At 37.9% G+C, this 18034-nt stretch overlaps 1 protein-coding gene across 1 annotated transcript in view; it reads left to right on the forward strand.

Moving 5' to 3' along the window:
• Nucleotides 1-16727, forward strand: part of RPF2 (ribosome production factor 2 homolog) — a 33399-nt gene extending 16672 nt beyond the window's left edge. The window contains exons 7-10 of the mRNA XM_007078727.3: nucleotides 1086-1185; nucleotides 9776-9878; nucleotides 15604-15748; nucleotides 16535-16727. Coding sequence (XP_007078789.1) covers nucleotides 1086-1185; nucleotides 9776-9878; nucleotides 15604-15748; nucleotides 16535-16714 — 528 coding nt within the window. The 3' untranslated portion in view covers nucleotides 16715-16727. The remainder of the gene's footprint in view (nucleotides 1-1085; nucleotides 1186-9775; nucleotides 9879-15603; nucleotides 15749-16534) is intronic.
• Nucleotides 16728-18034: the final 1307 nt, after the last annotated feature.

Raw genomic sequence — 18034 nt, forward strand, 5'->3', positions numbered from 1 at the left:
ATCATGACCTGAACTGAAGTCTGGCGCTTAACCAACTGAGCCACCCAGTGCCCCTTTACCTTCTGTATGCTTAAATAGCCTCCATAGACCTAGGGGTAGCAGCAGCAGGGTCAGGGAGGCACAGATGGAACCATGGAAGAGTCATTGGGTCTGGAAGGTCCATTCAGGCCCTAGAGGACACAGATCTTAGGTACACCTCCTAAGTAGAGACAGTTAAGGTTCAGAGTTAGGAAGCAGAGACTGTCAATAAGAGTGAACAGGAAGAGGCAACAGGTGACCTCTGGTCCTAGGGCAGAGGATATTTGTTTTCTTGTCCTGTTTTTTGTTTGTTTGTTTGTTTGTTTCTAGATGTGTACAGTCCTTGATTGATCCCAAAATAGAGGTGCTAGAATCAATGGGAAGCTCAGACTAACACTTGTTCACTGTCATAAATTAATCATTTAGTTAAAGAGTGTATTAGATTTTTTCCTTTTATTTTGGTGGCTTTTAAAGGTTATTATTATTCACATCACATTCTTCTTTGTATGGAAAATCCAGAACTGGACAAAATACTTTTTTTAGTGAGAGCCTCAACCATGCTGAGTAAGGATTGCCCATACTTTCTATAGCTTGTATAAAATTCTCTTGTTTCCCGTGTTACTGTGGAGTTGGTAGTTTAATCTAGCTTTCATTTAAATAATGTTTATGTGACACAGTAGGAAAGGCATAGTGGTAGTAAATGATTTAAAGAAATTAAATTTGTTTAGACTCTGGGATGTCGGTTGTTAAAAGGCTGTGTATGTTTTGCAGCAATTTTAGCTTTTTATTCTTTGTACAGAATAACTTTAAAAAATAGCTTACATCATTCTTTGACCACTTATTAATTTGGTGATATGAAGGGAGTGGAACAAAAAATAATTTTTTAGCTTAAAAGTTGCAACTGTAGTTTTAAATCTTTAGATTTTAATCAGTATTCATAAATATAGTTTTAGGACAGTTAAAATATGAAAACTAATCACTGTGTAAGAATTGACTACTTTAAAATCAACTTATAAATAGTTTAGAATTGATAATTTTATAATTATAATTTTTTTTCTGTTTCATAGAATAGTAAATGTCCTGAGGGAACAAAACCCATGTTAATATTTGCTGGTGATGATTTTGATGTAACAGAAGACTACAGAAGGCTAAAAAATCTTCTTATTGGTAAGTATTTTAATACTTCTCCACACGTTTGCTCAAGTAGGCAATCTAAGACTGTCATTGGTGGCACTTTGCCACTTCACTGTATATATACATCTTTTTCTTTTTGATCTCTTTCCTTTCTTCCCCCCTTTTCATTATTTTCTTTTTAAAAAAAAATTAAAAAAAAATTTTTTTTTGAGGTGGGGGTGGGGACAGAGAGAGAGGGAGACAGAATCTGAAGCAGGCTCCAGGCTCTGAGCTGTCAGCATAGAGCCCAACGTATGTCTTGAACTCACGGACCACGAGATCATGACCTGAGCCGAAGTTGGACGTTTAACCAACTGAGTCACCCAGGCACCCTTTCATTATTTTCTTTATTCCCCACTAGCAGTAAGGGAGAGTTAATGGATGTTATAATGCATTGATCATTTTTATTTTTTGATGCTCTAGTAACTTCATTGTCAACCTATATATGAAACATTTTATGCTTTATAAAATGCTTCCACCCATTTTATGTCATTATTGGCATCATTAAATTTAGAAAATTGAGAACTTAAATTTTCAAGATTGTTGTACATCATCCATTTCCAACTCAAAAACCTCTATTTTTCTTAGTCTTGATAGGGAAGGTTTTTTAGACTCTAACCCCTTATAACTTTTTTTTTTTTTTTATCTCTCCCAATTTCCTTCCTCTTTTTTCCATTTAAAGTGGCTTATTAAAAATACATTGTACACATTCCTATTGTCTTTTCTGATTTTTGTTCTCGTTTACCTAGTTTCTTCCATTCTTGCAAGTTTCAGATCAAGTTTCTTTCCCAGAAAACTTTCAGTGACTTCCCAACTCCTTTTTTTTTATTATCCTTAATGATCGATCTTTATATGTATTGTTTTATTCTCGCAACCTTGTAAGGTTGTCTTATAGATGAGTTATTCTTGGTGAACTACACTAGTTCCTAAGGACTTATGTAATGACTACATCCTTTCCTATGTGTTCACAAGTCTCCTTCATTTTTTTTCATTTTTTTTTTAATGTTTAATTTTAAGGGGGGCACAAGGGGCAGGGAGAGAGGGAGACACAGAATTCGGAGGCAGGCTCCAGGCTCTGAGCTGTCATAACAGAGCCTGACGCGGGGCCCAAACTCATGAACCACAGTATCACGACTTGAGCCGAAGTTGGATGTTTAAGCAAGCCACCCAGGTGCCCCTATTAATTAATTAATTAATTAATTATCTATCTATCTGTTTATCATCCAAGTTAGTTAGCATATGAATGCAACAATGATTTCAGGAGTAGATTCCTTAATGCCTCTTATCCATTTAGCCCATCCCCCCTCTCCCAGCCCCTCCAGTAACCCTGTTTGTTGTCCATATTTAGGAGTCTCTTATCTTTTGTTCCTCTCCATGTTTTTATATTATTTTTGCTTCCCTTACGTTCATCTGTTTTGTGTCTTAAAGTCCTCATATAAGTGAAGTCATATCGTGTTTGTCTTTCTCTGACTAATTTCGCTTCGCATGATACCCTCTAGTTCCATCCCCATAGTTGCAAATGGCAAGATTTCATTCTTTTTGATTGCCGAGTAATACTCCATTGTATATATATATATATATATATATATATATATACCACATCTTTTTTATCCATTCATCAGTCCATGGACATTTGGGCTCTTTCCATACTTTGGCTATTGTCCATAGTGCTGCTATAAACATTGGGGTGCATGTGCCTCTTCGAAGCAGCATACCTGTATCCCTTGCATAAATACCTAGTAGTGCCATTGCTGGGTCGTAGGGTAGTTCTATTTTTAATTTTTTGAGGAAACTTCATACTGTTTTCCAGAGTGGCTGCACCAGCTTGCATACCCACCAGCAGTGCAAAAGAGATCCTCTTTCTTTGCCTTCTTTCCAACATCTGTTGTTGCCTGAGTTGTTAATGTTAGCCATTCTGACAGGTGTGAGGTGGTATCTCATTGTGGTTTTGATTTGTATTTCCCTGATGATGAGTGATGTTGAGCATTTTTTCATGTGTCGGTTGGCCATCTGGATGTCTTCCTTGGAGAAGTGTCTGTTCAATTGGCTTATTGGAATCTTTGCTATAGGTTCTTACCTGAATTTTTGATGAGTTAAAAAAAGAAAATCATACATGAAAGACAATGACCAACATTTCCTTTTTTCAAAATTACATACCCCAAAATATCAAGGATGGTTTTTAGCTAAGATTACTTGTACTCCATTGGCCCAGATTTTCTGCCTTTTTCCCTCCAGTTGTTCCGTAATAATTGTTAATTGTCAGTATATATTTGTTATAACAGAAGGCTTTCATTTGCTTTTGTATAATTGGTTTTTATAAAAACTTTATTATTTTGTGCTTCCACTAGAGGGCAAGAATAACCACATAATGCAGTGGTGACGGAGAGGGAGTGAAAACCAAAAAAGGAATCTGGGGAAAGAAGGAAGGTAGAGGAGTGAAGTGAGATTGTCAGGTCCCAAGGGCAGTTGTGTTTTTAATGTAAATATGAAGTAAGCCAGCTGCAGACTCCTTGGTGTATGTTTTGTGTTCATATGAAGTAAAGTAGAGCAGTGGGGAAAGAGAATGTTATCAAGGGCTTCCATCCTTTTAGGAAGTTCTCTTTTTTTGGTAATTGGCCAGAAAGAAAAGTGAAGTTATTAACTTCAGTGTTTTTTTTTTTTTTAACGTTTATTTATTTTTGAGACAGAGAGAGACAGAGCATGAATGGGGGAGGGGCAGAGAGAGAGGGAGACACAGAATCGGAAGCAGGCTCCAGGCTCTGAGCCATTAGCCCAGAGCCTGACGCGGGGCTCGAACTCACGGACCGCGAGATCGTGACCTGAGCCAAAGTCGGATGCTTAACCGACTGAGCCACCCAGGCGCCCTTAACTTCAGTGTTTTTATGCCAGGTGCGCATTTAGTTCATGCTGAACTAAATTTTTTTTGCTTCTGTTTTGCTTTCTTAAATACTATCTAGATTTCTATTTAATCTTAGTGGTATTGCTTTTCCTTATAGAAAATCAGTATATCTATTTTTAGATTTAGTGCATCTTTTTTTTTTTTTAATTTTGAGAGAGAGGAGTAGGGAGAGAGGGGGAAAGAGAATCCCAAGCAGGCTCCTTGATGTCAGAGCAGAGCCCGACATGGGGCTCGATCCCAAAACTGTGGGATCATGTAGGTCAGGTAATTTATTAGTTTGACTCTTTCTATAGCTTTACAAAGGCAATCATGTTAGTCTGCTTGGGCTGCTGTAAAAAATACCATGTGCTGGGTGGCTTAAAAAACAAACAGTTCTGGTGGCTGAAAGTGCAAAATCACAATTTTTGATGAGGATTCTTGCCAGCTCTTGCTTTGTGCTCCTGGCTTTTCCTTCAGGGAGGAAGGAAGGGAAGGGAAGAGAGGTGGAGGTGGTGGGGGGCGGTCAGCTTTCTAGGGTCTCTTCTTATAAGGACACTAATTCTATGGGACCAGGGCCCCACCCTTATGGCATGCCTCATTTAATCTTAATTTCTTCCTCAGAGGCCCATCTCCAAATTCGAACACATTAAGGGTTAGGACTTTTAACATATGAATTTAGAGTGGCAAGGGGGTAGGGGCAAACATTCAGTATATTATAATATTAGTCCCATATTGTGGATGAAGAAGTTGAGGCCAATTGAAGAGCTAGTAAGTGGCAGAATCAGGATCTGCTGTGTTCTCTAACTGTGGATCCCCTGGTCTTTCCTGTCAACACATGGTAACCTTCTGTCCCCTTTCTCAATGTGTTTACTCGTGGACATAGCCACGCGTGAGATCTTATCTTTACTTGGAATTGATCCGCTGAAAAAAAGATCCAAGTTGGGGCTTTCCTTCTGACAGTAGCCAATTTATCTTCCTCTTCTCCACCCCCTTACTTGTATTTAACCAGGTTTTTATGTTTATCATTACTCATTAGTATCTCTCTTGTTACCTTAGCCATCATTCGTGCCCAGTTTCGGGTCAGCTTTTTTGGCAGTGTTCTGAGTTTCCACACATTTTAATTCATTGCCCCTTTGAGGTGAGGTTTCCATGTTTCAGACTCCTCTTACACATTCATTGCTCCAGTCCTGCAACTAGCTGTTTTCTCTAAGCAGCCCTGAACTTTTATTTTTTAATGTTTATTTATTTATTTAGAGAGACAGTGTACACATGTGCAGAGGAGCAGAAGGAGAGGGAAAAGGGAATCCCAAGCAGGCTCTGGGCTGTCAGTGCAGAGCCCGATGCGGGGCTCAAACTCAGAAAATGTGAGATCATGACCTGAGCCAAAGTCAAAGAGTCAGACGCTTAACTGACTGTGCCGCCCAGGTGCCCCAACCCTGAATGAACATTTTTAAAATGAGAAATTATTTTAGAAACCACAGTTTGGGTGCCAGGGATTGTTTTGTGGTTGGTCACTGTAGGCTTTTTTAGAGAATGGAACAGTGAATTAAGATTTGTTTGTTAAGATAAAATGTATCTGAGTTCATACTGAAACTTCTAACTCAAATTTAGGACAAAAGGATCTTAACTTCATTGACTTCACATGCGTACCTTCTTTCGTCCATGAAAAAAATCCAGGTTCTCAATGATCCAACACAAGTATGCATTTCTTTTATACTGTACTACCTACCATACAGTGTTACTACTGATGATGTGAATATTGAGTGCAGTTGAAGGTTTTGTTGTGTTGTTTTTGGGGTTTTTTGCAGTTCTTTTTGTCTATAAAATACATCCTGCTAAGAATATATGGTCAAATCACTGTTTTGAAGTCACTTGAAATAGTTCTTTTCTGTATGATTATGCCTTCAGCTCAGTATGCAGGTTCATTTGTTTTCAGTTTTTAGGGATTACTTTAAATTTTTAAATTTTAAATTATATAACTTTTGAGATCTGCTTTACATAAAAGCAAGTCTGCATATTTAAAGATTTAAAATTTGATGGTTTTTGACATCTGTAATACACCTGTGAAAACACCACTTCTGTCAAGGTATAGAACCTATTACACCCAAAAATTAGCCTGTGTCCCTGTGCAATCTATCCTATTTCTGTATTGTAAGCAAACATTAATCTGCTTTCTGTGATTATGGATTAGTTTGCATTTTATAGAGCGTTAGGTGAATAGAATCACAGTATGTACACTACAGTATGTACTTTTTTTGGTCTGGCTTCTTTCACTCAGCTTGTTTTGAGATTTGTTGGATCTATCAGTAGTTCATTTCTTTTTATTGCCGAACTGTATTCCATTTATAGCTGTTTCACAATTTGTTTATTTTGTCATCTGTCAGTGGACACTTAGGTTGATTCCAGCTTTTGATTAGATCAAAATTTTGGTGAGTAGAGCTGCTATGAACACTTATATTCAGGGGGCACCTGAGTGGCTCAGTCTTAGGTTAACTGTGTGACTTTGGCTCAGGTTATAATTTCATGGTTCGTGAATTCGAGCCCTGAGTCAGGCTCTGTACTGACAGTTCAGAGCCTGGAGCCTGCTTCCCATTCTGTGTCTCCCTCTGTCTCTCTGCCCCTCTCCCTCGCATGCGGTGTCTCTCTGTCTCTCAAAAATAAATAAACATTAAAAAATTAAAACATCTATATACAAATTTTTTGTGAGGGCATATGATTTCATTTCTTGGGGCGCCTGGATGGCTCCATCGATTAAGCATTCAACTCTTGATTTCAGCTCAAGTCATGATCCCAGGGTTGTGAGATTGAGCCCTAATGTTGGGTTCTGGGCTGGGCATGGAGCCTGCTTGAGATTCTCTCTCTCCCTCTCCCCCTCCCTTGCTTGTGCTCGCTTTCAAGAAAATTTTTTTTGATCAGTAGAGCTGCTGTGAGCATTTATATACAGATTTTTGTGAAGGCATATGTTTTCATTTCTTTTGGGTAAATACCTAGCTGGGAATGGAATGGAATGGTAGGGTCATTTGAATAGCGTATGTTTAACGTTTTAAGAAACTGTTCTCCAATACGGCTGTACCATTTTACATTCCTACCAATGGTGTATGAAAAGCTCCAGTTCCACTGCCTTGCCAATACTTGGTAGACCATTCTTTTTAATTTTAGTTATTCTAACGAATATTGTATGCTGATAGTATGTGTTTCTAAATAATTTCTATAAAATTTCTTAAAAATTTATATAAAATAAAGTAGTGCTATTGTTGAAGTTGTAATTTGCATTTTCTGATTAATGATGTTGAACATCTTTTTGTGTGCTTATTGGCCATTCATATATTTTTGGTGAAGTGTCTATTCAAATCTTTGCCTTATTATTTTTTTTTTGGAGGTTATTTGTCTTCTTGAGTAATAAGGTAGGGGTGTTTGTTTGTGTCATAAGGTGTGGCGGGGGGGGGGGGGGAGCAGAGAGGGAGAGGGAAGTCCTTTGTCTCTTTGTCTGATACATAGTCTTTGAATGTTTCCTCCCAATCTGTGGCTTGCCTTTTTTTTCAGTGACGTCTTTCAAAGAACAGAAGGTTTTTGTTTTGTTTTGTTTTGTTTTAAAAGAAGCTTTCCCTATTTTATTTTTAACGTTTATTTAATTTTGAGAGAGAGAGAGAGAATATGTGAGCGGGGGGAGGGGGGGACAGAGGATCCAAAGCAGACTCTGTGCTGACAGCAGACAACCCAACGTGGGGCTCGAACTCACAAACCGTGAGATCATGACCTGAGCTGAAGTCAGACATTAAAGTGATTGTGCCACCCAGGTGTCCTGAGCAGAAGTTTTTGTTTTTTGTGACGTCTGTTTTACATTTTTTTTCTGTAATGGTATGTTCTTCCTGTATTTTAAGAAGCCTTTGCTTACCTCAGCAGCATCACAAAGACTTTTTCTAGTATTTTCTTGTTGAAATCTTAAGAGTTTTAGGTTTTGCATTTAGTTATGATCATGAGTTAATTTTTGTGTATGGTGTGAGGAAAGGGCCAGTGATTTTAAAACTTTCCACTTCAGGGCCCCTGGGTGACTCAGTCAGTTAAACATCCAACTTCAGCTCAGGTCATGATCTTGCGCTTCATGGTTTCGAGCCCCACATCAGACTCTGTGCTGACAGCTCTCAGAGACTGGAGCCTGCTTCGGATTCTGTGTCTCCCTCTTTCTTTGCCCCTCCTTTGCTCACACTCTGTTTCTCTCTCTCAAAAATAAGCATTAAAAAAAAAAATTTTCTACCATCATTTTTTTCCTTTGCATTCTTAAAAGCTTATGGAAGAAACACATATTCCTGCTGTATGATTTGCATTACAAAAGCTGCTTCAGGGAAACTGAAATGTACATATCTTGTTCCCCAGAAAGATTGACTTCACTAGTGCTTCCAACACAATGAGGGGGACTTTATTAACTTGGCCACTGAAGGAGAGTTAGATTTTGACAAAATAATGGGAGCCCTGTTTATTGATTATGATGCAAATTTAGATCAGTTTACTTTGAAAAAGTATATACCTGGTTTATAAAAATATCCTTGAGGGATTTTTGTTGGGGGAGTAGGGAAGGGTGGTGTATACATGTGCATACACACTTGTTCCTCTTTTATACACGTTAGTGATTTTCTTTTAGTTAACCATGAGAAAGAAAAAAGCAAACAACAAAGGATGTGTATGTCCATGCACTGGAGATGTTTCTCATCTGAGCTAATCGGAAGTGAGAAGGACAATGCTGGGTGGCTACAAATTGGGACCCAATGAGCTTTTCTGTTTACTACATCACTTGCCTTGGGCCATTTCTTCCTAATTAAGTTGGATAAACTTTTATGTATAACTTTTCCTTATCTAAATATTATTTGTGTATTTGTTTAGCCTTCTTGGGGTTCAGTCTTCTTGGCTGTAAAATCAGGGGACCAAACTTGTTTTTCAGACTTCTTTCATTCTTGTGCTACCTTCATACCTTTAGCCAAGTCCACATAGTATTATGGTGGTGTTCTCCGAAGAGGTTTCTTTACACTGACTCCTCTTTTTACAAGGAAACTTTATGTCTCTACCGTGAATGGCAAATGGTATCTGATAAAAAGATAAGTAATACATAGTAAATTATTCTGCCTATGTATCATTCAAGATCACTTCATGTGCCACCCGTGGGGAAACAGCCTATTCATGGATCTCAGTGGTTCTTTTCTGGCTTTAACAATTTAGTTTGTTATCTTTGCTCATATAATTGAGATTTCCTGTTAGAATTTTCTTGTGTCTTGGCTTCTACCATAAAACAGAGGCCAGTTTGATTTAACAGTCAAAGTTTGAACAGCTGTTTTTATAGGAATTTGCCATCTTAACCTACCTGTCTCATAGATAAAAAAATTTATGCTTTGATTTACATTTGTAAAAAAGTGAACATGCATGATAAATGTGATGGACTCTTATGCTGAGCATTGGCTTAGAAGGAGAACTTCACAACTGAAAAATTACATGGTTTAGTGAGCTAAACACGGAACAATAGTCATGAGCTTAAATGGTAAAGGGATGAGAGTCTCAGACATTGTTCGGGGACCAGTTTTTGTGCCACCTTTTTATCTTTTTTTGTGAGCAGTGGTACGAAATGGAGCATCGACAGTCCAGCTCTCTGTAACTGAATTTAAAAACATGTTAGTTTTTTGTTTTTTGTTTTTTTAACAACCTAAAATTTGTTTTTAGATTTCTTCAGAGGCCCCACAGTATCAAATATCCGCCTGGCTGGTTTAGAGTATGTTCTGCACTTCACTGCACTGAATGGGAAGATTTACTTTCGAAGCTACAAGTGAGTGCATTTGTTAGTATACTCTTGAATCCAGGGCTACAGCACTTTAGTGTGACTTTTATAGAGTTCGAACTTAGAATTGGCGTTTGGTCCAAAGTTTGTCTGGAGAGTGGGCAGACAAGCAGTGGCAGGCACAGCAGCTCTGTGCTGATCCTCAGATGTGTCATCCCCCCGCTCACGTCTGCCTCTGAAACCCTGCTTTTCCAGGGCCCCAGAGCATCTGGTGCTGCAGTCCTCCAAGCTTAGAACACTAATTCATTGTGCAATATCTCCTTCTTTTTTTTGACTGGATTTAGAACACCGAGTCACAAGTCTTAGACCAGCCAAAGCAAATCTCAAAACTCTGAGTCTTCTGAGCCTAAAAACTGGAGTCTGAATGGAATGAGCACATTCAGTGGCTGTTTTACCTTCTTCAGCCTAGCCCTTCTACCCCTACCACAATATAAATATGAATCCTAATGCTCTGATTTTGTTTTCATTAAAAAGCTTAATGACATGCTACAATTGTGTCTTTTGAGATAAGCATGATTTTTTTTCTTATTTATAACAGTGTTGGCCCTGGCTGATCAAGCCCACACTTGCCTAGAGAATATATTGACTTCCACAAGCTGCCTTCCTTTGTACATGAAAGTCAGACCGATGCCCGTTTTTGAGCTATGGTATGGAAGTGCAGCCTGAGAGCCACTGACAGTTCAGTGTTGACAGTGACTTGTGTGCATTTGTGCTATATGTGCAGCCACTTGGGGACTTCAGCATTTCATCCATGGTTTAATTTTTTTTTTTTTTTTTTTAAAGTAAACTGTACCCACAATGTGGGGCTTGAACTCATGACCCTGAAAGCAAGAGTCATATGCTCTACTGATGAGCCAGCCAGGCACCCCTCATTTTGGTTTTTTTCCTTCATCATGAAATACCTGGTTGACTAGCTTGTATCAATGAACGTCCAAATGAAAGTAAATATTCACCTTTTTTGTTAATAATTTACATCTTTGTCTCAATTGTATTGAGTCAGAGATAACTCCATTCTTCTCACTATACGTTTGGTGTCATCATTTCTGTTTTTCTATTTTCCTTTTGTTTAGATAATAATAATAGGGAAAATGCAGTAAAATATCTACATGATTGCAAGATGTAATTAGGGATTTTATAATCATTTTTAGCTGGTTGAGATTGAAAGCCCCTTAAATGTGTTGGAATTTCCCAACTTACTTTGGGGCTATGAAGAATATATTATAAAGTAGATGGCTCCAATTTATAGAACAAGAAAGATGAAAAATCACTAAATAAAAAGAATCTTTTTGGAAACTTGTGTTAAGCAGGCCCTAGGGACATAAAGGAGCTAAAAATATAAAGATCAAAATCTTTGAGGATGAAAAATGGGTAACAGTAATCTAAAACTCTTTCATTGTAAATAGTTTCAAAGAAAGTATTCACTTATATCAGAACTTATATTTAGTGAAGAGAAAGATTAATTTGTAAAGAAAGAAATGCAGAGATAATAAAATGGTCAGAAAATTAGTAAATCAGACTTCGAAACATGGATAAATTAGCAGTGTAACTACACATATCTACCCATCCACTTACTTTAAGAAGAATTAACTGGAATCACTGTTAGGTTAGCATGGCATAACCATTTCCATCCCTTAGTGGAAAAAAAAAAAAGGCTTGAATTTTTCAGATCAGAGACCCTAGAGTAAACTTTTAACCCCAGGTATTTTGTATAGGCCCTGTAATACCTGTTAGCTGTTGATTTAAAATAGAAAATAGACTGTGGGTGCCTGCCTGGCTGAGTCAGTGGAGCATACAGCTCTTGATCTCAGAGTTGTGAGTTCGAGTCCCATGTTGGGTGTAGAGATTGCTTAAAAATAAGATCTTAAAAAAAAAAAAAAAAAAGTATTGTGTGATTGAGAGCAAGATGCTAGTGGAGAAAAAAAATCACTAGATTAGTTTAGCCTGCAGGGGCTGTGCCCCACTTGGGAGAGGAAGAAAGAAGTGGTCTGAGGAATGAACATCACCTCTGAGCCTAGTGACTTGGCTCAGGGCCAGGCATTAGCCACATGACTTAGGCAGAGCACTTCTCCGGGCCTTTCCTTCGCAAAATGTAGCGATGCTATTTCGGTAATTCTGCAGCCCCTCTGTGATCAACAGTAATTCCTTTATAAGAGGGAAAGAGTTGCAGGTAGAGGTGGGAATATGCCAGAGAAGTGTGCCTGACTTCGTGTGGTTCCTTAGGCATTCTTGCAAGCTACACTTCTGTGTCCTGCCTTTGCTTTTACCTGGAACAGTTGGTACAAGGTAATAGTTAACATTACCACACATTACTTGTGAAGATTAATAAGGTTAATTTTATAAAATGGCTTAGAGTTTCTTGAATGAAAGGAAGTGTAAACATGAAATTGTGTTAATATAACCTTTGATCTGACCTTTTGGGGGAATAAATCATATTGTTACTGGCCTCTTCCTGTATATTGTATAGTAATTAATTCCTCATATGTGAGTGATCATTTGTATTCCTTGGAGAATTTTATTCACTTAGAAAGTTAAAGTTCTGAATATAAAAATTTTTAGTAACTGCCACATTTGCCTTTACGATGGCATTTGTAAGGTTTTATGGGGAGAAACATGCAAAACGAAGTATTAGCATACCTTAAAAAGCAAACAACATTATAGGCAAGAAAACAATATCAGCAGAAGAGAGGGATATGGAAGGGAGAAAAGTAAAGAAATTAAACTTGAACAAAAGTGGTAATGGCAGTCTTTCTCAAGAAATAGGCAAACAGTATTTTAAAATATACAGAAATTACCCATCAACATATCTTATAGCTTGAGCCCATCTGAAAGCAAAGGAGCTGGGTTGTCTTTGTGTCTTATAGTATATAACCTTGCGGAATTGAATATCACTTTTGATTACAGGGAGCCAAAACAAAACAAAGCTTGAGGTTAGGATCTGAGATGGAGTTAATAGGCATATTGGTATAACACTTCTTGGCGTAGGTATTTGGCTGGAGACATGATGGCCTAGAATTGAAATGTCTATCTTTAAAAAAATAAAAAAAGTGTGAGATGAATAATAGAACGGGGGTGAAGGAAAAGGGTTTCAGTTGTGTTTTTAACGGGTCAGTGTCAGTCTCTTCTTTTTGCTTAGTGTGATTATAAAAATCATTTATAAATTCTCTATTAATACATTTCCTCAATCATTTTAGATTCTAGATTTCATTGTTAAAAGTTTAATCAAGTTGGGACGCCAGGGTGGCTCAGTCAAATAAGTGTCTGACTTCAGCTCACGTCCTGATCTCGTGGTTTGTGAGTTCAAGCCCCACATTGGGCTCCATGCTGCGTGGAGCCTGCTTGAGATTCTCTCTCTCTCATGCCCTCTCTCTCAAAACAAACTATAAAAAATATTAAAAAATAAAAAGTTTAACAAAGAGAAAGGATTAAAGGTCTATCACCAGCAACCATATGTAGAAAACTGATATCTGGAGAAAGTTTTCTTCTATTTCTGTCCGTTTGATGTGCCAGTAAACCTGCTCAGTGAAGTAATTCAGATAAGATCATCTATACAGACAGTATGGCACTGTAACTTAATTCTTTGGTAAATGGCAACACATGTAGTTATATATATACATGTAGTTATGTAGAAAATCTTAATTATATACACCACTCAAAAGGTTACTCTGTTAGGAGGACACTTTCATAAATTAAAAGGTACTTGGGTAACGTGAATCCGTCAGGCATGCCAGGAGCTGTTCTAGATCTACAACTCTTCCATTGAGCTGAAAATCAGCATTTTAAGTGGTAGAAACATTTTTAGTTTGACATTTTTATATATACAATGTCCCTGATGTCTTAAATAGTCTGCTGAACACAAGACATTAATCAAGATATTTTGATGGGAGTTCAGCTTTAAATATCCTTTATTGGAGGTACTGAAAGTGTGGATGCAAAAGCAGAAGTATGTGTGTTAGAACTGAGTCAAATGGTCACTGCCACCATATGCTTTGAATTAGCTTTTATGGAAGATGCCCTGATATCACCATTTAGTTTCTAAAAGTATTTTCCCCACAGTGGGCCTGAGGCAGGCATTCTCTCAACTCTCTCCTACTGGAACCAGTATGCAGAGAGTGGCCTGAAGGCTCCTGTTTTGGCTTTTTTTCTCTCTGCTTGCTCCCTTCAAGTCCCATAAAATATTCATGTTACCTTGTACTGTTATTGGAGCTTTTTTTTTTTTTTTTTTTTTTTAAATACTTCTGCTTTTGACATATCCTAGGCTGGTGTTCGTTTTGTTTTCTTTTTGTCTTGTTCAATTGGGTATAAATAACTATCTGATACAGCATATCTATCATTATGACTCTTCTTGCAGCTAGTGGATGTACCTCCCATGGGTGGACTGTCTGCATGTGACGCGTTTAGGGCCCAAAGGGCTGTTAATGAGCTTATTATGCACATTCACTTCTGCTTCCTGGTGTTTTCTTGCTCTTGGGTATTCCTTACTGTACTCTACTCTTAATGTTCTTTCTCTTCTCTCATGTCATTTGTTGTCTCTCTCTCATTCCACCTTTGGTGTGAAAAGTTTGACCTTTTATAAATATTGTTTTCATTCAGTTCTTTTAGTCCATGTGGAGATCTGGCCACTATAACAAATTGAGTCAGCTCAAATAATTGCCGGGTCTTTGAGCTGTTCTTGACTGTTCTGTGACTCACAAAAAGAATTTGTTAGTCTCCCTTCCTCCGGTTTCCACATTCCTCATCTGTTTCCACATCCATAGCTATTTGGACATATGTTATCTAGAAAGTTGTGGTTTTGTTATATTAAGCTTTTAAAATTCATTCCAGTGTATGGAGATCAGTAAATGTCTGTACTATGGACAAAAGTGGATTCTGAATGGATCTTTAAAGAAATAAGAATTGTTGGGGCACCTGGGTGGCTCATTTGGTTGAGCGTCTGAGTTTAGCTCAGATCATGATCTCACAGTTTGTAGGTTCGAGCCCCACATCAGGCTGTGTGCTGACAGCTCAGAGCCTGGAGCCTGCTTTGGATTCTGTGTCTCCATCTCTCTCAGCCTCTCCCCCACTCATGCCCTGTCTCTCTTTCTGTCTCAAAAATAAACATTAAAGAAATAAGAATTGTTAATCATGTAAGCATAACATTTCAAAGGGCCAACTGAAAATGTTTTTGTAATTATGTAAATCTGTAAGTAAGATGAAGAAGTCAAATCAAAGGATTCCATTTCTTAAAACAGTTGTCTGTCTCACTTGCTGTTTCTCAACAGTATTGTATACTTTTGTGTTTGATTTTTAAAAACCAGCAAGCCAAAGAATATACTTGGCCTAAATGTGTAAAGCATTTAAGAAGTTTAGGCTCCTAGAGGCACCTGAGTGTCTCAGTTGGCTGGGCATCTGACTTTGGCTCAGGTCATGGTCTCACACTCCGTGGGTTCGAGGCCCGCATCGAGCTCTGTGCTGACAGTTCAGACCCTGGAGCTTGCTTCCGATTCTGTGTCTCCCTCTCTCTCTGCCCCTCCCCTGCTCATGCTCTGTCTCTCTCTGTCTTAAAAATAAATAAAAACATTTAAAAAAAGAAGTTTAGCCTCCTAAAGACGGTGTCATTTTATGGAACTGTAGTTCTCTTGAACAAAAATATTTGAGGGGATAAGGATTCCATCAAAGTCAAAGCAACATTTTTCTTTCTTTCTTTTTTTTTTTTTTTTTTTTCTATTTCACAAAGGTTGCTGTTGAAGAAGTCTGGTTGTAAAACACCAAGGATTGAATTGGAAGAGATGGGGCCCTCATTGGATCTGGTTCTGAGGAGGACACATCTGGCGTCAGATGATCTTTACAAATTATCTATGAAAATGCCAAAAGCCCTCAAGGTTTATAACTTGCAGATTGGTGCCATATTTATTTGTATATTCCACTCTTCTTTCCAAAAGAGATTAGCAGCATAGTACATTAAAGAACATACAGAAAGAGATCGATAAAATAGATAAAATTAGACTCTCAGAACAAAGAAAAGGAGGAAGAAGCACATAAGCCAACCATAAAGGATAATAAAAGAGCTGTAGAAACCATGCATCAACTATGGCTGAGAGCTTTCTGGTAGCCAAGACTGCCAGTTTTCAGCAAGAAAGAATTGTGTGGGGCGTTGTGGAGATGGAGGATTTAGAGCACAGGATGTGTAACTCATATTGTTTAAAATGTGTTTTGACTTTCGAATGGTTTTGAAAAACAAGTAGAAATGGCTTCTCTGGAATGCCAATAAAGATTGACTAGATAGTCACAATTCCTTAAGCTAAACACAGGAAATTCTCTCACTGGATGACAATGGTTAGTGTAGTCTATAGTATTGCTTTTCAAATGTTGTCTGACAGTTTACCTGGGAGTTGTTAGAAATGCTGAGTCTCAGGTCCCTAGGCCTTTTGAATTATAATATGCATTTTAACAAGATCCTTAAGTGATTTGTATGTACTTAAGTTTGGGAAGAAAAGTCTGTAGGCTTATAGACTATATTATTGAGTAGGAGCTCACGAATGGAAATTGTTAGTAAGACCTTTGTTGTACACTAGATTTTTACCAGTTTATGGTAGTAGAGACCATTACCTATATATATATGTATATATGTATATATGTATATATATATGTATATTCTTGTTTCATAGCCAAAGAAGAAGAAAAATGTCTCCCATGACACTTTTGGCACAACTTATGGAAGGATTCATATGCAGAAGCAAGACCTAAGCAAACTACAAACCAGGAAAATGAAGGGGTTGAAGAAGCGACCTGCAGAAAGGATAACAGAAGACCAGGAGAAAAAATCAAAGAGAATTAAAAAAAATTGATGGAACTAGCCAATAACTGCAGTGTTATTGTAGTCTGTTTACCTAATAGAGTTATCAAGCATCAGTCATTTCAGAGTTTCTTACAAGATTTTATTGTATATTTTTATAACATGGTAATTTACCTAAACTATATATAAATTTACCTAAACTTAAAAATATTATGAATTAGGTTGAAAGTAAGCCTCTTTATATATATATATATATATATATATATATATATATATATATATTTTAAATTTTTTAAAATTTATTTTGAAAGAGCACAAGTGGAGAAGGGGCAGAGAGAGAGAGGAAGAGAGAGAGAATTCCAAGCAGGCTGTGCACTGTCAGTGCGGAGCCTGATGCAGGGCTCGAACCCACAAACCGTGAGATCATGACCTGAGCCGAAATCAAGAGTCAGATGCTCAACCAACTGAGCCACCCAGCTGCCCCCTTTTAAATATTTTTTTTAATGTTCGTTTAGTTTTGAGAGGGAGAGAGAAAGCATGTGTGTGGGGGAGGGGCATAAAGGGCGGGAAGAACAATCCCAAGCAGGCCCTGCACTGCCAACACAGAACCCCATGTGGTGCTCAAACCCATGAACTGTGAGATCATGACCCAAACTGAAATAAGAATCAGATGCGCAACCAACTGAGCCACCCAAGCATCCCAAGCCTCTTACTTGAGGCTTATCCTAGTGGGCATTTTCTTTGAATGTTATGGTATTCCCTTTGCCCTCTACCCACCCCCCCTCCTGCAAAGTCTCCTGTCTCATTGGATTGGTAGGTGAGGAGGGATCTCCAGAACAAGGATTGGTATTTTAAAGAATTTCTGGATTAAGCTTTCAATAAAGGGAGGAAGCCATGGAAAGTAGAATTGGCCCAAAGGAACTGTATACACGCTCAGTATGAACTACCTGGAAAGTTAACCCCATCTTCCAGCACAGACCTACAGTCTGACTTTTGTTTTTTTACCTTTCTGTTATTTTATTTTGCCTGTTTGAGATTCATTTGAGATTTTTAACTTTGCGTCTTAAAACATTTCTCTAAGAGCATGTCCGGTACCTGATCATTGACATATTACCATACTATTGGGTTTTTTTGTTTCAAGTTTTTATTTAAATTCCAGTTCATTTACATACATACAGTATAATACTAATTTTAGGTTGTACTATTGGTTATCTGAAGAGATTCTGCCACTAAGCCCTATCCCCACTCCTGTGAAAGAAAGGCAGTGTTAGTAGGGCTAGAAGTGAGAGAGGAGAGAATGGGTAAGTTTTGAGACAGAGAGCACTTTAGGTACTGAGTAGCCCTGGGTAGCTAAAGGTCACATAAAGGCCCT

This window comes from Panthera tigris, chromosome B2 (genome assembly GCF_018350195.1).
Source record: "Panthera tigris isolate Pti1 chromosome B2, P.tigris_Pti1_mat1.1, whole genome shotgun sequence".
Classification (NCBI taxonomy): Eukaryota; Metazoa; Chordata; class Mammalia; order Carnivora; family Felidae; genus Panthera; species Panthera tigris.